The following is a 23972-nucleotide window of genomic DNA, read 5'->3' on the forward strand; positions in this document are numbered from 1 at the left end:
CTTTGTTACTTTACTTTTTTTTACTACTACATTTTGTAGGATACAACTTCTCGGACAGAATCACCACAGCCTCGCTGTGCATCTCTGCTGAATGAAACAAATCAAAAAAAGGAATTCTTAAATATCGGACGCATCTCCTCTGCCGAGGCCCCGCTGTAATTTCTCATTTGAAGACCTGGCAGCGCAGCTGCGTAAAAAAAACCGTTGGCCCAATTATAGCACATCACCTAGCCTTATGGTTTCCATGGCTGCACGAGGCATTTTCCCGCGAGAACCACCGTGGAGAAACGAGTGTCTTATCAACCATCACCCTGGTAATAACACTCCCTCCAGCCTTTGCCGCATGTGTCAGACCTTAACGAGAACCCCAGGTGAAATCTCTCTCCCAGTCCAGCCACAGCCATTGATTTGGACTTAATCTGTTCCCACGTGTCCTTGCGTGCGTGTGTGTGTGTGTGTGGGGGGGGGGGGGAGGATGGGGGGATTGAGAGAGAGAGAAAGACAGAGAGAGAAAGAGAGCGAGAGAGAGAGAGAAAGAGAAATAAAGGGGGACTACCTATGTTTTGTGTCTTTTTGGAAGCATATGTGTTTATGTTTATATGTGATTTAATGCATTAGTAAATAACCCGTCCTGTGTGTGTGTGCGTGTGTGTGTGTGTGTGTGTGTGTGTGTGTGTGTGTGTGTGTGCCTACACTTAAACCAATCCCCTTTGCACACTAAAAGAGCTTTGATAAAGTATGGAATTGGGAATTGTATTTTAGATTGTATCATTGCATGGGGGGATTCAGCGATAGTTTTGTCAAATGATGCGCCTTTTAGGCTTTGTCTTTGGCTGAGAATAACAAACAACAGAAAAAACCCGCACACACTGGGAGCTGACGGCTTTTGTGAGGCTGGAGCCGATCTCGCCGGTGGGCTTTGCAGGATCTCAGTATGCAACAAACGCAAAGAATCTTTAAGCCATGTTCACTGGTGGCCGCGAGCCATTTCTCGCACAGAAGCGGTTTGCGCTCTGTTTAGAATTACATTGGGTGCATAAAGGTCACGTGTATCACGTGACTTCTATAATTGAGTCTTTTTAAAAGATTTAAAGAGTTAAGATGCATATGTATGATGATGTAATGATCATGTATAAATAAAAGATCAGACAATCACCGTGGTTGGTATAAGTGGTGCAGGGAGCATGAATTCTCGAGATTTTGTCGGATTTAATGAAACATTCTCCCGGCTGGACGGACACAAGATCATTTTTACGCTGTTGGTTATTGAGAGTTATTGTTTAAGAGTTAATGTTAATGTTTAAATACAGTTTAAACAGTGTTTCACTTGGTATGGGACACAGGTAAAACACAGTGGTCTAACCCCCTGCCCCCCTCGAGCAAGGTCACTTAAATTATGCTGATCCTTTGTCATTTTCTCTCTGATAAACAATCCCCTGGACATCGCTAAAGCAACGCTGATTATCCATAATTTAAATAATAAGTGAAATGAAGAAGGAGGTTTGCCAGTGTAACTTTTTTTCCTAAACAACAAGTTCTTGAATATCTAAAATGTCACATCATTAAGGTATGTTACAAAGGAACAGGTCAATCCTTTTAGATATTATTTTAGCATTAGGCCCTGTCATGTCTGTAGCCCACATTAATTATGGATCTAGAGCAGTTTTGGATACATTTATAAAGAAGCCAATAATTCAACCCGTCCCCCTCATCTGGCTACCTTCCGGACACATTCTGATAAAAACACAAATCTGATTAGGAAAATACTGTTGCCAGAAAATTGGAAGGAAAAATTTCAGCTCATCTTCCGCTGAATTAACGTGACTACTAAGTTACAGGACGTGTGCTCTGAATAATGTCTAATAATGACACGGATTGACGAGTTGAGACCGCGTTGCATAGAGTTATAATATAGCGTAAATGGGATTATTTGTCCATTTCAAATATTGACTTTGAGCTTGATCAATCGCATACGGCTCATGAACTGTATTGAATCTGCAGTGCAGTGAACAGAGAAGTTGTCTCACAGCTCTTCTCCAGCACCAGCTTTTATTGTAATAACGTCAATAGAAAAGAAAGCCTTGAGAGCTCAGCATTTCTTTTTTCACTGTTAATAGTCACACATTTTAAAAACAATTTAAAACAATTTATTGCAAAGTTGGTTGAACCGCTGGAATTGCTTCTGGTGGCAACAGTAGCAACCACAACAACTAAGGTTAACACGCTAACACGCTAAAATGCTAACACGCTAACACGCGGACAAGCTAACAAGCTAACTGCCCGGCCAGTTGCAAGCGGTGAACATTGAGCGGTAACAGTGGCCGGTCGTCCTTTTTGGGGTCAACGAATGAATGTGTTTTACCGTAATACCGCGGGAATCTTACAAAACTTTTAACAAAACTTTTAGCCATACCACCCGGCCCTACTTACGGTACATCTTTTGCACTATTTTGGGGTTTAGTCAAGCATTTTCTTAAAGTACAGAAGGTGCAACTACCATGGCGTTAACGAGATGCTCTCACAACTTGAATGATGAAATGAAACTAAGACACAGATGGCTCCTTGGAACACCCCCACCAAAGTGAGCCCGTGCTAGCTAGGTGTCAACTTCATGCTACTATTGGAAAGCTCGATGAACGCCGGGTGTTTGTTCAAGTGACAGTTGTGTGTTGATTGCAAACAAACACATTAGTTGTAATATACAGGCTGCTGAAAGTAATTCTGTCTCGACCATATATACGCGTGTGAGTGAGGTGTGTGGGAGGGCCGCGGTGCCGGTGGTTGGGAGAGTAAATATTTTATTAATTCATACCCAAAGTGAGCTTTTTTCTGTGTTATTCAACACGTTTACCTCAATGAACTATTTTATAATGAAAAATAATATACACATATACAGGTATATACATCTATGTTTAATCTGTGTTCATTTATATATTAACTCACTTGAGCAGGTAATGGATAAGTAAGTGAAATTAGACTAAATCTTACTCAAAACTAAACCATAATAGCTGGTCTTGACATTAAAAAATGTTATTCTTCCAAAAAAAAATTACAAAAATAATAAATTGGTTGTTCGTCATCCAAAAAGAGTGAGTGACCAAAAGATATGAGCAGTACCTCCAATATATCAAATGTAGACAATAAACCACAAAGACTACATTGAAACCACAAGTTTCATACGTGACCCATCAACCCTAATTGTTGCAGATGAAAAGAAACTCTTAAAATCTTCCTGATGACACACTTTTTAAACGTCACCATCATGCTATATGTTTATTTCTAGTAAGTTAAGCAACGTTGTGCAAAAAGTCATTTGCGTCGTCAGAGTTCTTTCACTTTTTTAATACTCAGTTGTAAGATGGAATTGAATATAGAATGCACCAATTTAAAAAGATCAATACTCAACGGGAATATCGGCTGCATTGATTTTGTGGTTCAGTGTTTCTGGCAAGCTGCAGTTTATTTTCCATCAGCAGATTAGCTAGAACTTTTTTAGAAATACATGCAAACTACCTCAACATTTATGTAAAATATTACTAAGACATGTGTTATCAAAAAATAGCACCTAAACACCACATCTAACTGATTTCACAGTATTTAATAGGAACAGATGTATTTTTTCAGGAGTACATCTTTCAGCAATTAGATCTGCTTAGATTTTTGAAGTGTTTTCAACCAATGCAAAAAGTGGCAGACTGTGATGCATGTATTATTAACACAGTTAGATCATGTATGACCTTTGTCAGTAGCTGCAGTAACTTCTTGGCAGAATATTCGGAGGGACCAAGAGAAATTATGTGAATACTAATGAGACAAGCTCTCTCACACGTGTTCCTCATGACGCAGAAATAGATGTGACTTCGTTCACATCTATTTAAAACGTTCTGCTATGTGATATTCACATATAGCACACTGTGTCCCTCATTGTCTGTTTTAAAAAATAGAAAGGGTCAGCATTGACTCAGGCCTGTGCGCTCAGTCGCTTGTGTTTGCTCTTCCCGTTAGCTGCTCTTTACAAGAAACATTCTTCCCCTCCTCAACAATTGGACTTCATCGGTTCCCGCTATCTCCCCGTTCGAGGAAGGTGGCGAGCGAGCCGTGAAGGGGCCCAGCCTGTGCAGGGGCATTTGGACGGGGGGGGGGGGGGGCTAGGGGGGGAAGGGCATGTCTGCTGGCGATGGGGGTGAGTAGATCAGCGCGGCTCAGAGTCTGTGAGGCGGTGATAAGATTCCAGGATTTTCCCGGTGTGACAGGCCTGCTCAGCAAGCCGCACGCCCCTCTGCAGGAAGAAAACCACAGCCGCCACCTGACGCCCCCCCTCTCCCGCCTCCCCCACACCCCCCGGGCTGTTACACCTCAGCGGGCAGGAGCCACGGTCACCTGCAACCACACCCCAAACCGAAAAAATCTCTTCTCCCTCCTTTTTTTTATTTATTCTCAGGTGTGAAATAAAAGTGAAATTCTACTTTCCAGTCGGGTGCTTCCACACCACACACTAGTTGTGCTGCTGTCTCTTCCCTTCTCTCCGGCTCACTTCTCTTTCTTTATCTCTGCCGGCTCGCCTCCCCCCCACCCCTCCTTCCTCCCCCCCCCCCCCCCCCCCCCCCCATCCCCACTCCCTCTCCCTTGGATGGCAGGTCAGGCAGTGAGCTGTGCGGGCTCAGAGGAGGTAAGGACGCCGCGGTGCACATTAATAATGAAAGGCCTCAGCCATCACCCCCCCCCCCAACCCTAACCCAGACACACACACACACACGGAACACACTCACGCACACACACTGCCCCCATCGCCATGGCGATGGCAATAGCCCAGCACTGTCACAGGGAGGGAGGAGGAGGGGGGGGGGGGGTATACACACTCGCCAACCCTGCGCTCGCCAAGCTGATCACGAGCTCGTACACAAGCCCACCAAACTGGGCCTTCCACCGTGGATATCCACTAATTAAAAACACCCGGCGCTGCGGCTTTCTGCATCTAGTTCCCCCACCTGGATGTGAAAGAGTGACTGAGAGAGAAAAATCACTGAGAATCCTCACTTAGCAGGAAATGGAAATTCACTCTAGTGTTACAGACCTGAGGCATTACAATCAGTAATTACACTGACACCCATGTGAGATTATCTTTTTTTTTTTTAAAGGTTTTAAATCAGCAGCGGTCTCACTTATCTACGTCTTTATCTAAACTCTACTCCATGTATGCATAACAGATCCAGGCCTAAACACAGCTAGACACTTTATCCGGGATTCGTCTGGATAGCCTTAATAGATCTGAGGAGAAAGCTTCCCATTAGTAATCCGTGACTTTTAATGATGGTCTGGCTCAAAATGTTATGGAGTACGTAGAACGTCGCAGAGTAAAGATGATCTAGGATAAAATACAGGGTTTTTTTGGGGAGGTTCCATTCATTTTTAGGAAACACTGCGATCAAATTGTTCTTACTCAAACATCTTTTGGATTATTTCGGTTTCCATTTTAGCACAGCAAGGCGCCGTCAGTCATTCCGCTACAGGACGACACACAGGCCGTGAGAGAAATCTCACAGTCAAACCGACCACATGGGCGCCCCACCTACTTTTAATGAGTTCTGCTCACGTCAGCATCTTTAACAATTGCCCCACACCGTCCAATAATCAAAGAAAAGGGAATACTGATTGGCTCCATGGCTAACATACACTAAATGTTTCTTTTTGTCAAACCAGCTGCTTAAAAAACAACAACAACAACATGCAAATAGACAAGTAGACAAACATCAGAATTGTAAATTTTGACACAATACATGCATTCCTTTTTATTCACAAAACCAGTTCGAATTTTCTAAACAAATACAAAGATTGGTTATTTCCAAAAAGCTGTAGCTACCCAGCAACAAAACAAAATCATGAAAATGTAGCAAATAAAGAAACAAAAACAACACATCTCGTCTCAGTGCGTTCAGTAGGGTAGACTCAGAGCAAGTGCTGTCTCTTAGTGCTATTGCCCTGAGCATATTGGCACATGCTCAGAAGGGCCACAGTAACATAAGGCTGCCAGTATCACTCAAGGAGAAGTTTGGAGATGCAGAGGGGGGGGGGGGGGGGGGGGGCTGATTGAGGAGACTATACGGAGCACAGCAGTGGCCTGGTTAACGGGACTTCTTCAGTTTGGTTTGAATTCAAAATCAACAGCGTCACAATTTGGGACGTCTTCTTCCACCACCGATCCGTCGGGGGAAAAAAAACGGACCCCCCCGCGACAAAAAGGGTCGTAAAAACCGACATGGGTTTTAAGTAAAATAATGGTGAGGAATTACAATAATGTTTGCCATTAGCCACTAGTTTTGAAATATAGCTGTAAATTTACATTCTCTACACAAGTACTGTATCTTTCCACACATGAACAACATTAACACCAAACACAGAAATTAGTTGATTGTCCACACTCAGTCCGTCATTTCTGTTTCTGGCGATGAACAGTTCCGTGTTTAAGCGACAGAAAAAAAACCTGCTGGAAAAAGGACAAAAGGTACCAAAATGGAAACATAGAAAAGGGAATGAAAGTTGCCAAAGATGCTTTTCTTTACACTTCATTTTTGGTTCAAGGAATAAGTAGGTGCATCCATTACCCGATTGATTTCTTTTTTTTTTCTTTTTTTATTCTGCTTTGTTTTTTTTTGTTCTTTTTTTTTTTCTATCATTTTATTTGTTTGCCTGTTTGTTTATTAGCCAGTGTCTGTTCTGGAGACAATCCAGGAGTTGGCATTGCACTTGATGGCAGAGCTTTGGGTAGGGAGCGGAGGAGGAGGAGGAGGAGGAAGAGGAGGAGTCCTACTGGAACCACCGGAACGCCGCTCCTGTAGGAAGCATCACCTTCTTGGAGAAACAGAAGACAGAGAAGGGGAGGGATGGGGGGGGGGGGGGGGGAGAAGGTTAGCGTTGTTAATGAAAAAGCAGCACATTGGTTACATGTGTTTGCAAACATAATCCCAAATCTCATGATGTTGCCCTCCTGCTGCTGGTGTCTTTTTCTGTTGTTCTCAAATGACGTGGTTCTATGTTTTTTTTAATTTTTTTTTATTTGTCATTGAACGACAGGGCACAACTAAATTTTGATTGTATTCCAATTGCAACTAATGATTACTGTCGTTATCGATTCACCCGTCGCTTGTGTTTCTTCACCTTTTAATCTTTTTGACAAAAACAACCGGAGCGAATGTCCGGCGCTATTCAATGTGCGTGTGTGTGTGTGTGTGTGTGTGTGTGTGTGTAACAGAGAGGCACAAATCTGCAGATTCCACAAGGTGCAACGAGAGAATGTTCATTTCCCGCCGACGAACGCCTTAAATTATTAACGTCCGACCACTAATCGATTAACTTCTATTCCTCTCTTTCTCCCCCGGATGAGTCGACCTGCTGCATGGAGTGGCCTAAACCCCCCTCCCCCCACTCCCTCCCTCCCTCCGTCACCAATCCTCAGCGCCACCACAGGACCGGGGCCTCAGTCCTGGCTTCACACAAAAAACCTGATATGCCACATTTATTATTTAGCCACCCCACACGCGTTGCCCACCCCCCTCCCCTTCCTCCCCCTCCTCCCCCTCCTCCCCCTCCTCCCCGCGCCTCTGATTGTGGCGCGGACGCGCGCAGCTGCAGGGCTCTGCGGAGGCCTGCCAGACAGGAGATAGAGAGGCGCCCGTGACCCCTGGAGCCGCAGCGCGGCTGGCGTCCCGCTAAGTGCAACTCGATTTCTGCAGCACGGATTTCTTCCGTTAGCCAAGCTCTGCCTGGAGCGAGGCAGTGGGAGCTCGGCAAACATTTATGCACCCACACACACACACGCACGTATGCACGCACACACACATACGCACTCTCGCGCCGAAAACCAATATGTATTCAAGTACAGTCGCACACCTCCACACACGGTGACACGTCAGCCGACACTCGCGATACACCCCCGAAATCGCACCAAACAGGGAGATTGTTGGGCTCAAATTGGCGCACGCGATGGACCTTTTCGTGGGTCCGCCGCAGGAGAGGGTTCAACTGTGGAGACGTGCCTGGTGTGAGATGCACACGCCCATGCAAACCATCACACCCATCTAACGGGAGAAGGTAAACAGAGGCGACGCGGCGTGTTTGTGTCACACTCCGTTCTCGTAACTCTTTGGATTTAGGATGGAATTCCCAAAAATGTGTGTCCTCAACCTAATCAGATTAAACACCGTGTGCATCGTTACTTTTTTTTTTCTTTCCGCCCACAAAGGCATCAGAAGCCGTCACTTTCCGAGAAGTTAGTTTGAAACCATGAAAGGCCTATTTACGTTTCAGGCCCACTTAAACCATTTCTATACCAGTGAATAAGCAGCACGAGGTTCTTTTGAATCCCATTGTTCCTCTCTGGACGCGGAACCGAGTGACAGTGGCGTTTGTGCTCCACAGGTTTCATTCCCTTTCATTTTGAAAGTTGGCTCCAGCTGGGTTACAAAAATGAAACATTTCCACTCGGCTAAAAAGGCTTCAAACAAAAGGTAATTACTCTGGTGATAAAGCCCACACTGAGCTTTATTTGTTAAATTAACTCAATCAGGGGGTAATCTGACAGCAAAGACACCATGAATGCCACAGTGCCATTTCGGAAGCCCACGTCCGCCATTTCGCTCCCTCAAACGTGCAGCGTACATATTAGGGACATTCTTTTGTGGCTCAAATGAATATTTATAGGAACCACAAAGCTGGAGGTTAACAGCCGACATATTGGCAACATCATTTTATGGTCCGTGTGTTAAGTATCTCTGGCGTGGCATCCATCTCGGTGATGACCTTTCCACGGCAGCGCTCAGCTGTTAAGGAGACAGTCAGAGGGCAGCAACATCTGGCGCCGCCACAGATGTCGAAAAAACAAACCCGGACGAAGGCTGCGCTGGCGGTGACGTAAGGGCGCGGGGGGGTGGGGTGGGGGATGAGGGGGGGGGGGGGGGGGGAACCAACGCGTCCGCTCGCATGGAGCGAAAAGGCTTTTTCTCTTCATTATCAAACATGAGCAATCAATGGGGAAAAAATGGCAGCGGTTCAGGAATAGAAACGCTTCCCTCCACCGACAACTGATTGCACCAGGTTCAAACGGATGGAATCCCTGAATGTGAAGTGGCCAATCACTAAAATCGATGGGATGTGGGTTTTTTTTTGTGTTTTTTTTTTTCCCCAAACAAGGCGAGCACATTTGTCTTAGCACAGCACCGACAATTTGTGTGTAAACATGCAACGAAATCAGAGGGAAGAGGCATCCTTAATTAGACTAACCGCTGTAAATGCGGCCCATTTAAAGGCACCTAAACACGCGTCAGTACATGTGGGATGTAAAAGTGTCTGCCGCTCACGGGGAGCCGGGACGTGAACCTTTAAAGCATCTGAATCAAAACAGAGATGACCTCCAGCTGTCATAAACGCTATCTGTCTGACTGGAGAGGTGAAGCATTATTTTCCTCGGCCTGCTCTCCCTTTCAGATCCTTTTTGGATTGATATGTAAATAAGTTACTGAAGGTATTCTTTTAGCGGACCAATACATCTTGTAAGCAGGTGCATTAAGAACTAATTTGATGCATTACAACTTTAAAATCAAACATCACTTAACTTTTATTTTAGAAAGCCCCATTTGATTGATTTTGATGTGAATAACAGTACAGCTAATGGTCCAGATCCTTCATGCTAACCATTTATAACCATTCCCTGTAATCAGAGCTCAAAAAACAGTTAAACGGTTCAAACTGGCTAAATTGACAGATGTTCGGATGATAATGTTTCATATAATGGTTGTTTCAACTCCATCATAATTCACATTTGATTTGGGCAGCCTGGTTGGACCATTTTATCAGAGTTCTTCAGCAGTGATTGACAGCTGCGTGTGATTGTTTTGGATGGCCTTAAAAAGAGCCGTTAGAAGCACCTGTTTTTTTTAATGTTTCACAAAATATGAGAATATCTAAGAATATTTAAGAATACATAAAGTCACCTAACGCTGCGGTGGGTATCTTAAAATGGAATGCATTCTAATCCGGGGGGGCAGTCTGCGACCCCTTGGCAGCCCTCTTTGCCTCACGTCTCTTAGTGTCTCCTCTGTCCACTCCCACTTGTCCCTCCGTCTGCCCGGCAACCTGCCCACACATCCACGTGTCTCGCTGTCAGTATGCATGAGCCCCTTACGTCCTGACTGTTGGGGCATCCTGGGACGGGGGGGGGGGGAATTTCACTACTAAATATATAACTCGATCAGTAGCCAGGTTATCTTTTCTCAACTGCAACACACCCATCATTACTGCACATCCTCAACCTACTCCCCGTAGGTTGAGGACATACATGTAAGAAAAAAACAAGATTGATTACAACTTCCTCTCTCTCTCTCTCTCTCTCTCTCTCTCTCTCTGGGTGTTGAGCGGCGTCGCAGAGACTGACACCACTGGAGGGGATTCATACAGAGAGCGCGGCAAGGAGCTGCCTTCCCACTTATTTCTCTCGAAATGTAGCATTCTCAGAATAAATCCAGACATCGAGCTACGAGGTATAAGGCCTCGGCACGCCGACTCCCCCCCCCCGCCCCCCCCCCCTTCAGTTGGCAATTTTACGCCGCTGCTTTGAGCTGCCGCGAGCTTTCAATGGAAACCCGTCAACACCCCCGAAAAATAAGCGCACCGCCGCGTTTTCGGCCTGCACTTTGGTTGCCGAGCGGCGCGCCGCGGGCCTCCTCGGGGACGGCGGGGGGGGGGGGGCAGAGTGTGACGTCGACAGCGGGCCGGCGACGTGCAGCTCTTGCTTTTGATTGGAGGGGGGGGGGGGGGGGAGGAAGTGACACTGAGGGGCTGTTTGAGCCACAGCTGAGGCTCGCTGCAGCTCATCCGGAGAGAGCCCCGCTGCGACCTTCTCTTCCGGCCCAGGTGGTGCAGAAACACGCAAGACCCTTTTTTTTTCTTTAAAAAAAAAGATGCCTTTAAAGACATTCAAATAAAGAAGCCTATTTGGCAATATCACATCGTCTACTTGTTGTCGACATTCGGGATTCACTGGGTGGACGGCGTGCTCTCTCCTGACGCGGCACGTCCTCCAGGAATCCGGGATGCCGACGACTTTGCGCGCACCGGCGGGGGGGGCCCGGCCCGTAATCTCTGATCTAATCACCTGCTGAACAAGAGCTGTTGACTTAATAACAAAACCATTAGAGACAGCTTCTAGACTGCTAATGGGAAACGTACGAGGGCACGGGAACGAATGAAAAGCGGGCAAAATTGAAAACGTTGCGCTGCTGACAGCGAGCACAGTTGATATTGTAGAAAATCAAGTTCGGGGCAAAGAGGCAGCAGGTTGCTGAACTTTGAAATGGTTTTCTGATTGAATGAGTCTCATTTCGTTTTACAACAGGCCTCTGCAGGCCTCTTGCGATTTTGTTTTACAACAAAATAAGACTTTCCGGGTCCGTTTTGACAGTTATTTTGCAATGCACACCAGGTGAAGACACTTTATTTATTTAATAAAAGTGCAATGTTGACATCGTCGAAACACGTTCCAAAGAGGTCCATGTACGAGTTACACGAATAAGACCATCAGCAGAATATCAAGAGATTACCTTGCCACATATATTGTTATTTAATGAAATGGGTTGTCAAGTGATTTAGCTTACGGTTTGACTCCCACTCGCACAAATGTTCAATCTCCCTCCTCCGACATCCAGGGTGTTTGTAGCAACGCACACATGTGTAGCTCTCAAAGGAAAAGGCGCTGACTCTGTGTCAGCGTAACGTCCCGTTTCATCAACGTGCCTCCCGTTACAGCAATTAACGAGACCCTGACCTTTAAAATATCTACATCCATATCTATCGAGCGGAGAAATTCCAGGACTTTATGCAAAACTGTGACGTCTGACTACTTAAGGTAATGTTTATATTGTTTGTAAACTACACTGATTGTGTAAAGTCACAATCGGGAGCGACGTAATAGAGTAGCGTTTCCGCTCACTGAGCGCAAACTTTAACAAATGCATTTTTCTTTAACAACCTTCACCTAATTATTCGCGCTGCCTGCAGAGGCCTCGCACTAAATAAACGGCTCGGTAATGCGCACTTTCACATGTCGGGAGTTTAAAATGCGTGCGAGGTAATCACAGTGTATGATTACTAAAGCCAATGACCAGACTGCTATTACACTTGGAGGCGTGGCAGTTTTATGACACCCTGGAGTTCCTCTTATATGAGGTGGCCACTGGCAACATCGGCAGACTGACGTTTAAAGCAGCATGATGACCTATATCAACATCGACACTCATGAATATTCAAGCCCTCTTGGGTTTGGCATCAGTGGTGTGAATGACTGGTATTGGGCTAAGTGCCATGACAACATCAGTTGCAAATCATAAATTAGAATTAAAATTATTTTCTGTTGCAGACAGTGGGGTCGTACCGCCAACATAGCGAGCTGACACCAGTGGTGAATCATCAACGGAGACAAACGAAGCATCTAGATCATTTGCGACTGAACAATAGAAAAGTGAGAAAGCCGCTAGTCAGACACTTCACTTTGATTCTCTACGTGTGAAAGCCATCTTTTTTTTTGTCACAAATTCCCATAATGACTAACATTTGAATGCTTTGATTTTACACCACGCCCCTTTACCATGTATTAACGTTTAAGTATTTGACATTGTTTAATGTATTGTCACTGAAGGTATTGTGTTTGTGCCATTGGGGTGTGATGATACACCAACTGCACACATCAATCTGTCCTTTAAAGCTAAACCACAACATACCGTCATTCTGAGGATTCAACCAGAAATAATCTTTACTGAGTCGGATTAGAATACTGAAAACATCTTTAAAACAGGTCCTCCAAACTCTAAACTCTGACCTGTTTAAAAATACATATGACAAAGGTTATCAGAGCTATAAGATCAGAGCATTAACAGAGGACTCGGGGGTTGAACTATTAGAACCCCAGAAGTTATTTCAACTCTTTGCAAACCCAAATAATATCTGACATTTTTGCAATAGGGTCTGTTAGTCATGTAAATGCGTTTTACTACGTGATCTAAAGTGAACAGCTAAGAAATGATAAAATATGAATATGGTCTTTTAATATATCGCAGCCAATGCCTCCCCTGGATATAGGTACTGTTTTTTTAACATCTTAAATCTTAGGTTGGCCCTAAGCCCTAAGAAGCCTAAAGCCTTAGCAGAGAAGACAAGACAAAGTAGAATCTGAGCCTAATACGTCGAATTGTGGAGCCGAACTCAAGGATCCATGAAGAAGTAAAGCCATTAGGGGTTAGAAGCAGGGGTTCAGTTTGTGCCAATTAGAGCGTAGGCCTCTCCGCTGGTGCACGTTCGCACCATGTTATCAATGTATTACGTAATGCCAAAGTGACCATTATCCATTGATTACAAAGGTTTATTTCCTTTGAGATGGAACATCGGCTCAAATTGATTTTGTGATTGGTTGTTCTGTCGTCCCGGCCGAGGGCACCTAGGCCACTGAGTGAGATGGAGGCAACAGAAAAAGTTTGGAAGGACCATTTAAATTGAGCAGGAGTGTCACCGGAGAGAAGGACAGCGGCAGCCAAAATAGTTGGGGTGGATGTGGGGGGGGGGGCGGAAGGGGGGGCGGGGGGGGGCATGTGCCACACTGACACCTGGTGCTCCAGATGACAGCTCCGTGGCCAGATGGACCTTGTTGCACGCACACACGTACGCAGACACATACTGTACACACATTCCCCATTACCGCCGCGCTTTCCTTCCGTCACGATCGCAACATGAGCACAAGGGGGACGTTCATGTGACCAAACCAGCAGATGCTGCACTGAAGGGACGGCATTGTGTTGGAGATGTGCGTAGGCCTCCCCCCCGTTTGCAGGCGTAATTGTGTGGTTATGGCGGAGGGATTAAAGGCACCCCGTGGTGCGTGCTTACCCTGCACGTACCACCTGTCATTAGCCTGCGTTTGGAGTCACCTCGCCACCTTGTACTACTCACCGCTCAGGTACACTCTTAGCTGAGGATTTTTACATAAAAATCAAGGTTTTTTTCCTGGCTTCCTGCACCCAAACGTCGTTATTTTTTTGCGACTGCATTAAAGGCTCTGTAGTAAACTAAGCTTATTTTTTTGGGGGAACCCTAAAAAGAAAGACTTACCTCCAAAGCAGCAGAGGGTTTCTTCTTCAGTTCCTCACACTTGCGAAACTTGCAGATCTGGTGGCCCGTTTTGCGATTCCGGCAGCTGCTGCACTGCTCGCAGTTAATCCGCCGCCGGCAAGGTGGGCACATGCCGCAACGTTTCCGCTTCTTTTTACCGGAGTTGATGGCAGAGGCCAGCTCGCTCTGCGCCGGGTACTCGGCCAGGCCGGCCATGTGCAGCGCGCTGTCCGCCAGAAACACTCCAGCCGGCGTCATGATGAAAAGCCCCGGGTTGAAGGGGAAACCGCCCCCTACTCCATATGGGAAGTCCACGGGACCACCCACGGCGTCCGTGACAGACGCACCCTCCAAGTCGCTAGCCCCCGAGCCCGCGTCGCCGCTGCCAACTCCCACTCCCATGCCCCCGGGCAGGAGCATGTGCTCCATACCGGCCCGCTTTAACAATGCCGCCGCCTGGGCAAAGTGCAGCAGGCCATTCTGTCCCTCCAGAACCTGTTCGAGGGTCCGGTCCAACTTGGCCGCCGCCAGGGCGGAGACGGCGGGCTGAGGCAGCGGGGGCGGCTGAGGCTTGGCCGGGTGGCTCTTGGTCTCCCTGTTGTCCCTGTTGTGTCCGTTGCTGGCGGCAGAGGAGACGGCCGTGTACTGGGAGAGGGCGCGGGACTTCTTAAGGCTCTTGCTCAGGGGCTCGCTGATGATGCCGCTGCGGTTCCGGCGCTCCACGACGGGCGAGTCCTGTTTGCGGCCGCTCCGCTCCTGGTCCTCCGTCCGGCCCCCCGCCGACAGCCCGCTAGACATGGTTCCAGAGCGTAGCGAGCCGGGGGTTTTTGGAAGGGGGGGGGGGGGAGGGGGGGGGGGGAGGGGGAAGGGGGTGTGAGCGAGGACGGGGGGAGCAAAGACCTCGTCTCGGTCGGTTTTTTTCTGTGCCGCCCCAAAGAGATTCGGCGCTCGGTCCTCGGGTGGCGCAATGGGCCCCCGATGACAGGCCCGATGACAGGCCCGCTCTGCAGCTCAGCACCTCATCCACGTGGTTCCATGGGCCGACCCGGAATCACTTCACACGGGGGGGAGAGAAGAGACGGGCGTTAGTCATCACGGATGAGACACTCGAGGGATTATCCGTCGTTAACTGAGGAAGAACATCAGCGTGAAGTTGTAAACAAACCCATCCAGAGGTGAAGGAGCAACATCAGCATTCATTTAGTGTTTCTGGTAAACCGGTGAAGGCAGCTTTTGTATTCACTAGGTTTTACCCCGGTTTTTGGTTTCTACCAAACCCCCGAGGGAAATACAGGCTATTTATCTGCTAAATGCTCCACTATGTTCACCGGCTAGTCTCTAATTGTGTTTGTCTGCTGTTTGATGCTGAGCAGGTAGCGTTAAAGCTTTGTCTCTGACAACAGCTTCATGGCAGCGGGGAGAGTGAAACTAAATAGTAATAATGTTACAAATCGTTTTAGCTCAGTACTCAAAGGAAAATACAGTTTTTCCGTTTACCTGGCCTTCGGTGCTGATACATTTAGAGTTAGTGACGTGTGTGTTATGGCCACTGAAAGTTTAAGTTTGTATCCCTGAAAAACTTGAACGAGATATATTTACATTAAACACATTTTCAAGCACGGAAATTACACAAATTCCCAACACGGTCCGACACCTAAACTTACGCTATATGAATCAAATACAATCAAATGAATTGTGTTGTATTAGAGTAAATATTTGATATATTCCTGATTGACACTAAAACAGAAACATCTGAAAAGGGAAGCTGCATATCTTTTCATGAGCTTTGGACGTCGTTTGATTCCTAGCGCTGTAATTATTATTTTTTCCTCCCCTTAACTTTCAAAGACCCAACCTGTAGAGCAATACCAGTTGGTAAATTATGCGCTCAGATGGAGCCGTGGGGGCTTATGAAGAGGTTTCACCAGGGTAATGTCAAGAGACTCCCCGCCGAACACAGACGCATCACCCATCCACCAGAGATTCCTGTGACTGCTCGCGTATGAAAAGGAAAAAAACCCCGACGCCGCTTCCCTCCTGACCTGTCCGCGTTCACAAAACCTCGCGCACCACCTCCCACAGACGAGCTGAGGAAATGGCCGGGCCAGTCCTTATAAGGGAAACAAAGGGAAAGGGAGGGGAAGAGGATGGATGGGAGGGGGTGTCTGTGCAGTGTGTGGAAATTGGAAGGCCAGAATTAGTGGGAGGTAAAGCTTCAAAGGCGAGAGCGCAGCCCCCACATTCTCACCAGCTCAGGGGGATGTGGCGCCAGCGAACCAGAGCCAGCTCCGGCAGCCCCTCGGCCCCCCGGAGTCTCAGTTTCTCTCAGTGCAGCACTGACCGGCGTCCGGTTTCCCAGAGGCGTCGCAAACTCAGAACTCGGCTCATTTGTGGTTGAATGCAAAACAGCGGCGCAAATCGTCAGAGTGATACATGGGTTGTTTTTTTTCTTTTTGGTGTTATACGGAATATTGGGCCTGAAATGAGGTGTTTAGCGGTCAGTTGTGAATACTTCAATGTCGCCAGAGGGGATTCTTCATTAGGATTTGATTGTAACATTGACTCAAATTAGCTCTATGTCAGCTGTGCGTTTAAGGGAAAATCCAGCTCTGGTCCAAAAGCTTCATCAACACTCTAAATTTGATAAAAGACTTGAGTTTTTCCACATAATTAACAAACTGGCGTATCATCAATAGCTACAATAAATGAGCTCCCCGGACTGCTTCAAAGCGACAGAGTTGGCGATTGCTTCTCATTACAACAGTTTCAAAAATATCACGATCAGCTGTAGCATAATAATTGAGCCTGGGAACAACTACTCTGACCAGGTGACCTACTAACAACACTACAGGGGCAAACGATGTCCATGATCTTGATTTCTCACAATTCTTTTTAAACAGCTGACTTGTGTTTTGTTTCTGCAGATAAATATGAATAATTTGATCGGTTTGTATCATGGCTGAACACATCAGGGTAACAGGCACTAACTGCTTAGGGCACTTCTGTGAACTCTTTTGAGCTTTGTTTCAGTAAAAAAAAAAATGCAGATAGATGTATTCATGAACACTTTTGTGTTACATTTTTTACACAATGACGCGTTTTACCTGAAAGAAACTGCAGCCAAAATTCTGCCACAATGAAAATTCTTAAATGCCCTCCAGATCCACAAACATCAACAAAACGTTGTTTTGTTCCCATGTTTACAGGTTGTGTTCTTAACAGTCGAATGAAGCCGTGCACGCCTGCTTTAGCCTCACGCTCGCCCTGCTCTTTGTGTCATTCGGCCTTCCGTCATGTCGACCCATCAGTCACACTGACATCAGCGTCGGCCCTGAGCACGGCGTACAGCATTAGGCTGATGGCCTCCTCGACTTCCAGCATCAAATCCCTTCACCGCATCATTTACAGGAGAGATTTATGTCCTTGTGTGTGAGCTGTTAACTAAACCACAGCTGTCTGCAGCACTGAGTGTCAACGCGGTACAGCTGAAACCGGATAATTGCTGTTTTTGAGTCCTTAAAGCATGTTGGCGCAATTCCCTGCGATGTTATGGAGCTAATGCTGTGGTTCACATTAAAGAATGAATGCACTGGACCGGCATACGGGAATTAAAGGTCTGCGCGTAAAAGGGTCCGAAGAAATAAAACAATTCAGCAGCTTTTCTTGCATCGACCAATGAGCTCAGCTGGACGCTGCATGGAGCGCCGCAGAGACGCATGATCTGAACGTCCCATCGAAGGATCCACTGAAATATTTAGGTGGCCCCTTTGTTTGGCGAAATTAAAAACTCCAGGCAAGAACGGCACTGTGTGTGAATGTGACTTTTTGAACTGTTTGTTTGGCTCAGTCTTCATAATAAGCTCAACTGGATCTTTTTTTTTCTCTGAGCGAATCCGAGTGGGGGACGACGTCACATGTCACAACGGTCAACAGGTCATTTAGTAGAGCCGACAAAACATTGACTTGGCTAAGGAGGTAAAAGACAACTCTCTTGATGCGATGATACACGTTGACGTTCATTCAGCAAAAACACTGAAGGAAGATCCTGATCTGTTTTGTTGAGTCAGCTGAGTGACGTCAGCTCAGTATAACTCTGTCACTTTGTTGACACTTTGGCGACTGAACTGCAGAATGTGTTTCAACTTTGTTAACGAAACGTCACATGGGTGGATGATATTTGGGGGAGGTTACATTTTTGTTTAACTCATAGCTTATAATTGAGCCTGCGTTTGTGTAGCATTTCTTTAACTTTGCTTGCAGTCTGATGGAATCAATAAATGAAAAGAGTGGCATGTGAGTGCGAAATGTGGCTTTGACTATTGCTCATTTAAGAGATTCTGCATTCTGCATACTAACATTTTATTTATAGCTGATGGTTTGCAGTTTCAGTGACCTGAGACACTTAAATTAAAGGAAATGTTGGAGAACTTTGGCAAATTGAAATACTCGCTCATACAAAGAAAAAACTACAAATATCAATGTTTGCACTCCAAATATGAAGCTATAAAGAGAGGTTTAGCTTAAACTAGCTTAGAATACACTGCTCTTTTTTTCGAAGTTAACAAAATGTCATCAGTAGCTTTAAAGATCAGTAATTAACAATTTTGTTGGATCAGTGAAAAAACAACAACTTTCCGTTTTCACAGGGGGTTATTATCTAGTTCTTGGCCGTGACCAGTTGCCAGGAAACCAAAGGAAGCTCAGAGGCGTGAAATAGTAAACATCGGTAAAATGTCAAATGGGTTTTTCGCCAGTTGCTAGTAGCTACGTCCAAACATTGTGCCATTCACAGCAAGTGGGCTCTAACCCCTCCTTTAACCCACATGGCGCAAATGCACATTCTGCACACCTGAAACAAAGCTGCTCATAACACCTGCAAAGCATGTCCCAACATTGCAGAGGCGTTCCATAGCCTGATTAAATAAGTCAGAAGAATTATTACCAAAATCTGTTGGAGGGCTTTTACAAAAGGTTTGAGCTCGGATAATTGGTGAATTTAGGAATCATTTAACAGATAGTTCTGTAGACTCACAGCTATACAAACGATGAGCACTGAACAGCCACAGTGCTGCTGAGTGACTGTTGTCAGTGATATGATAAAAGCCTGAACAGCTCATTCTACTCCTCTCAGGTTGTAATAAAAATAGAAAAAAAAACGTTTCCTCATATAGGAGGTTTTTGAAAAAAACATGCATCAAGAAAATAAATGTCAGTCCACAATGAAGTGACAGCTGACTGATGGCTTGGTTCAGTAGTTCAATAGATTTGATCATTGGCCGAGGGCGGAATGGAGGGAAGCGTTTTGGGCAGCTGGCGGTTTAAAACATATTGTTTTTTTTCTAGATTGCAGGCAAAAAATCTAAACGTGAGAATAACCCAAAAACGACCAATCTGGGTGTTTTTCTATCGCAGCTACTTAAATATTAAAAACACATTTAATTGGTCCCCACTGTACCTTGCTATTACACACATGATGACACACATTCATTCATTTAGTTTGGGGAACACACTGGAGGGATACACGCAATGTCTTTCAGTAAAACACAATGAATTATTTACATGTTCTTAATTAAATAAACAAATTACCCTGCTAATCGAAGTCAGATCGGATTGGATTGGACCTCCTCGGAGTCCCTCTAGAATAAGTTTCCTTCACTGACGGAATCGGCTTCTTAGTTTTTTTTTAACCCAGTTGGAGGGAAAAAAATATGGTCTCATTTCCTGCAGGGTTGGGAAGCTTTTGGCCCTCCGCACACTGTGGAGCAGCTGACTTTAACACCTCCAGAGACGCGAGAATATTTAATGCATTAGTTCAGGCGATGCACGATGCGCCCCCCCCCCCCCCCCCACCCCTCCTCCCCCATCCACCCCCCCCCCCTCCCGTCCAGACGCGCTGTCTGCGGACTCGTGTGGGTACTTACGGTGAGCTACACATTCTCTATTCCTCCCACCTCCTGTAACCCGACGCGAGCACGCGCACACGCGCGCTTACTCGTTCACACGTACGCAGACGCACGGATAGAGGGAGCTAAAAAAAAAAAAAAAAAAAAAGGAACAGCCTGGTGACAATAATAGGACTCAAGGCTTCATCCATTGTCCGCAACCCGCTGCGTCTTCTCCTCCCTAATGAGGCTGAATTCACACAAGAAGTTGGAGGAGGGAAAAAAAAACAAGCACGCCGTGCACGCTGTGACTTCAAATCATCCGCGAATATATGGAACACTTGGAACAGCGATACCGGTGGCGGATTGCACGGGGAGGGAGGGGGGGGGGGGGTGAAGAGGGGGGGGGGGGGGGGTGTTGTATATCTCCGGGTAGCGCAATGAAAGCTCGCGTACCTGGGAACTTTATAATGATGCCCGGAGAAGAAGAAGAAAAAAAAGGAGTTTGACATGTGGAATAAAAACATGTTTTTTTTTTTTTTTTAAATGTTGTTTACGCGCACGGGAAACTGTGGATGTCTGGTGGCGGGTTTATGCTTTAGGGTTAAATAAAAAGTTTCGATTCGCCCGTACAGGGGGATGATGCGTCGGTGGTCAAACGTGGAGCAGGATCATGCTCGTTGATCATCTCCTTCGTTTCTTGGACGCGTCAAGTTTAGTGCGCGTCGTTAACAGCTGATTCACAATAAAGCCTCGGTGCGCCGATCGCTATCTGGGTGCAACTTATTTAAATAAAAGGCAAAATGGAGATTGTTCCAAGAAAGGACGGACTTGTTAAATGTCCCCTTTACCCCCCCCCCCCCCCGCCACGGCGCTGAATCCGCGTTAACCTTTTTTTTTTTTTTTTTACAACATCTTCCTCATTCAGCGGCAAAAGCAGATCCACAATAGGTGTCTTTTGTCCGGACTCGGTGATCTATGAGCACGGCCGCCTATCTGCGGTACCAGCATATGGTCCGCAGTCGCACATCAGAGGACACGCATAAGACCCCCCCACCCCCCCTCCCCAACACCCCCTGGTTCACTTGATCCTATAAGAAGATGACAGCCCAACTTTCGGCAGACTTCAACAAAGTATGACCCCCCCCTCCCTACCCATCATCCACCCACCCACCCACCCCCTGCCCTGCCATGTATCTGCATATTTGCAAACACGGGGGGGGGGGCCCAATCTTATTTTTGCACCTACCGAAGCAGATATCCGCGCGGAGGGGAAGGCTCCCGCAGCCCGAGCGGTCCGTCTCTCAGCCTGCCGTGCACAACGGTGACCAAAAAAAGAAAGAAAAAAGCTTATTCTCCGAGAACACAATCATACAGAGTGGCTGCCTGCTAATGAGTAATGTGTTTTTTTAAAAAAAATGAAAGAAAAGAAATAAAAATATTCACCGTCAGTTATTTAGTAAAAAGCGTACTTTCGGTGCGGCTGAACGCGTGGGTTCCCCCAGCCTTCTCGGTCCTCGCGATCCCACCTCTACATCCCCGCTTGCACAGAGGAACATGCAAACACATTTCATAGATTTTTGGAGCTTCGCGGAAAAACCGAAGTGGACTTTTCCGTTCAGCGGGATTTAGGGACAGCTGGGGGGGGGGAGAGAGGGGGGGGGGGGGTTGTTGATTCAGAACACAGTGCTCACAGAAGACGCCCATTCTATCCCGGAATGTTACCGCACGTGCGTCATAATAATCAATAAATATACGGATGGGTTAGTTGAGCGAGTGAGACCATGTGACACAAAACTGCTGGTTACTATGTTTTGTTTGTAATGAGGTGTATTTGGGACACAACGTAGTATTCCTTAACATAAGCGTGTGTCTATTTTTTTTTAATGCCAACGTTTGTCCTCGTTGGAAAGAGCGAGGAACGCGGGGCGGTGGACGGTAAACACCCATCGATGCGTTTGGAGAGCAGAGCGCATGCAGCGTGCGACGCACGGACAGAAATCCTCCCCCTCCTCCTCCTGCCCCTCACCCTCCTCTTCCTCCCCCCCCCCCCCCCGGTCGCGTCTCCTCGCGCTCAGCCCCAGAAGTCCACTCCGCCTCTTTCGACTGTCCCGTCTGCCTGGCAGGCGGCCAACCCAAGTGTGTGGAAATGACACCGCCAGGGCGGCAGAGATTTTCCTTCATTTCTCTCCTTCCCGGTCGCAGACTGGCTGACATTGGCTAGAAAGTGGAGCAGCTCGTCAGGGACAATCAATGCGAATCGATCGAGCTGTGCGGTGGAGGCTCCAGAGCTGGAAAAAAATCGCGGCAGCTGAATGAAGAGAGAGAGAGGCAGAGAGAGAGAGAGAGCGTGTGTTGGGGGGGTGGAGGGGGGGGGGGGGGCTCTACAAACTCTGCCAGTAACCAACCAACCTCCCTGCAAACAAATATGCTCTCATAAACATGACACTCACTTAGTGAATACTAAAGTCAAAAAGCCACCAAATGTGTAATTACGCACGGGATTGGTGTTCCAAACGCATCAACTATAAAGATGTCCACACTATTTAATCATGGGAATCATCGAGAATATACGTTGTGATTTGCGGAAAAAATGCTTTCAATTTAAAATGAAATATGGAAGAAATGATCACATTGTGATAAATAATGTATGAAAAGGTCTTCCGATTACATCTCTTTTCAGTACCATTTATTCAAATGACCGGTATCACAAAGGAATATCACTTTCAAAAGATATTAAATCTATCCAAACATATTTTTAATGAATACATGTGAGAAATTGGATTTCAGAAGGTGATTTTTGGTAAAACTTTCATTATACCATTTTAAACCTTTCCGTTCTACTGAAGATGTCCAATTGCAGGTTGTTACAAATCTTTTGGCAAACTGTCCCATAACGTCATCCCAACCAGGAAGTGACCAAAAGAACCATTACTGTGTGGTCACAGTAATTCAATAATACAGAGAAATAACAGCACGGCAGGTCTACCAACGCGTTCCTATTCGTGTTCTATTCAAATCCAAAGTTCAATTCCTCAAACTCAATCCTGTCAATGTGAAAAAACACAAATGTATTTTGTTGATTTTACCTGGAAATGTAGCGCTGCTGTGAGTTTATTTCAAAAGCTTGCCATCAAGTTGTATCACACCTTATCAAGGCGTACAAACCGACCTGCTGGTCTACAGGCGTGGGAGCGCCTCAGTGAGGCTGCACGTTGTCACCAGCGCTGTGAGCTGAATGCTAACATCAGCACATTCTCACAATGACACTAATATGCTGAGATTTTAATGCACGTAGACATATGCACCAGGTTTACAATGCCGGCTGTCTGCCAGCGTGTCGGCATGCTGACACTTGCTAATCAGCACTTAATGAACGACGCAGGTACTTTGTCACAGACCAAAATATTGGACAAATCCATCCATTTTGTCGAGATGAGCGTGGCAGAAGTGAAGGCAGTGGATCACCAACGTTATTACAAAATATAACCCCGGGGAGGACATCAATGAGTGAATAAATTGTCTTGATGAGATCATTTAGTTTGAACCAATCTGCTGCACAAAAGGACATTGCCGTCCCAATTAGCCGGGGCTCATAAAATTATGAATATGGGTATTTGGGCCTCATTTATAAGTATTGCGACATTGATATCCCTTCAAAGTTATCACGTGTCGGTGTCAACGTCTCAGACGAGGGGTCTTTTCACAAAGTTTGTGTCCGATAATGAATCACCTCGATTGGGTTGCACGTGAACATATGAAGTAACCCTCAACACAACAACAAACAAAGGTTTCGCCATCTCTGTGCTTCACTTCCGTTCTTTTCGCTTATGGCGACAATTCCAGTTTTTGCTTTCTTTCTGCATTTATGTTTCCATTTAGGGTTTTAGACCATATTCATACAGTCATATTGGATGATGCAACACGAACGGGGATCGTTTT

The 23972-nt window shown here is 46.2% G+C and overlaps 1 protein-coding gene across 5 annotated transcripts; it reads right to left on the reverse strand.

Annotated features, from left to right (window-relative positions):
• Positions 1-4858: 4858 nt before the first annotated feature.
• Positions 4859-21625, reverse strand: cxxc5a (CXXC finger protein 5a). 5 transcript variants are annotated; one of them, XM_037467517.2, is made up of 4 exons: positions 21503-21625; positions 21280-21339; positions 14149-15202; positions 4859-6849 (listed from the first exon to the last, which is right to left on the reverse strand). In XM_037467517.2, exons 3-4 carry the CDS (start codon positions 14944-14946, stop codon positions 6805-6807), a joined length of 843 nt encoding a protein of 280 aa, XP_037323414.1. In that variant the 5' UTR covers positions 14947-15202; positions 21280-21339; positions 21503-21625; the 3' UTR covers positions 4859-6804. The 5 variants fall into 5 exon arrangements, with proteins under 5 accessions (XP_037323414.1, XP_037323413.1, XP_037323412.1 ...); XM_037467516.2 differs by having other exon boundaries at positions 21477-21625; XM_037467515.2 differs by having other exon boundaries at positions 21280-21625.
• Between the last annotated feature and the right edge of the window lie 2347 nt (positions 21626-23972).

The sequence above is a fragment of the Pungitius pungitius genome, chromosome 16, assembly GCF_949316345.1.
Source record: "Pungitius pungitius chromosome 16, fPunPun2.1, whole genome shotgun sequence".
NCBI lineage: Eukaryota > Metazoa > Chordata > Actinopteri > Perciformes > Gasterosteidae > Pungitius > Pungitius pungitius.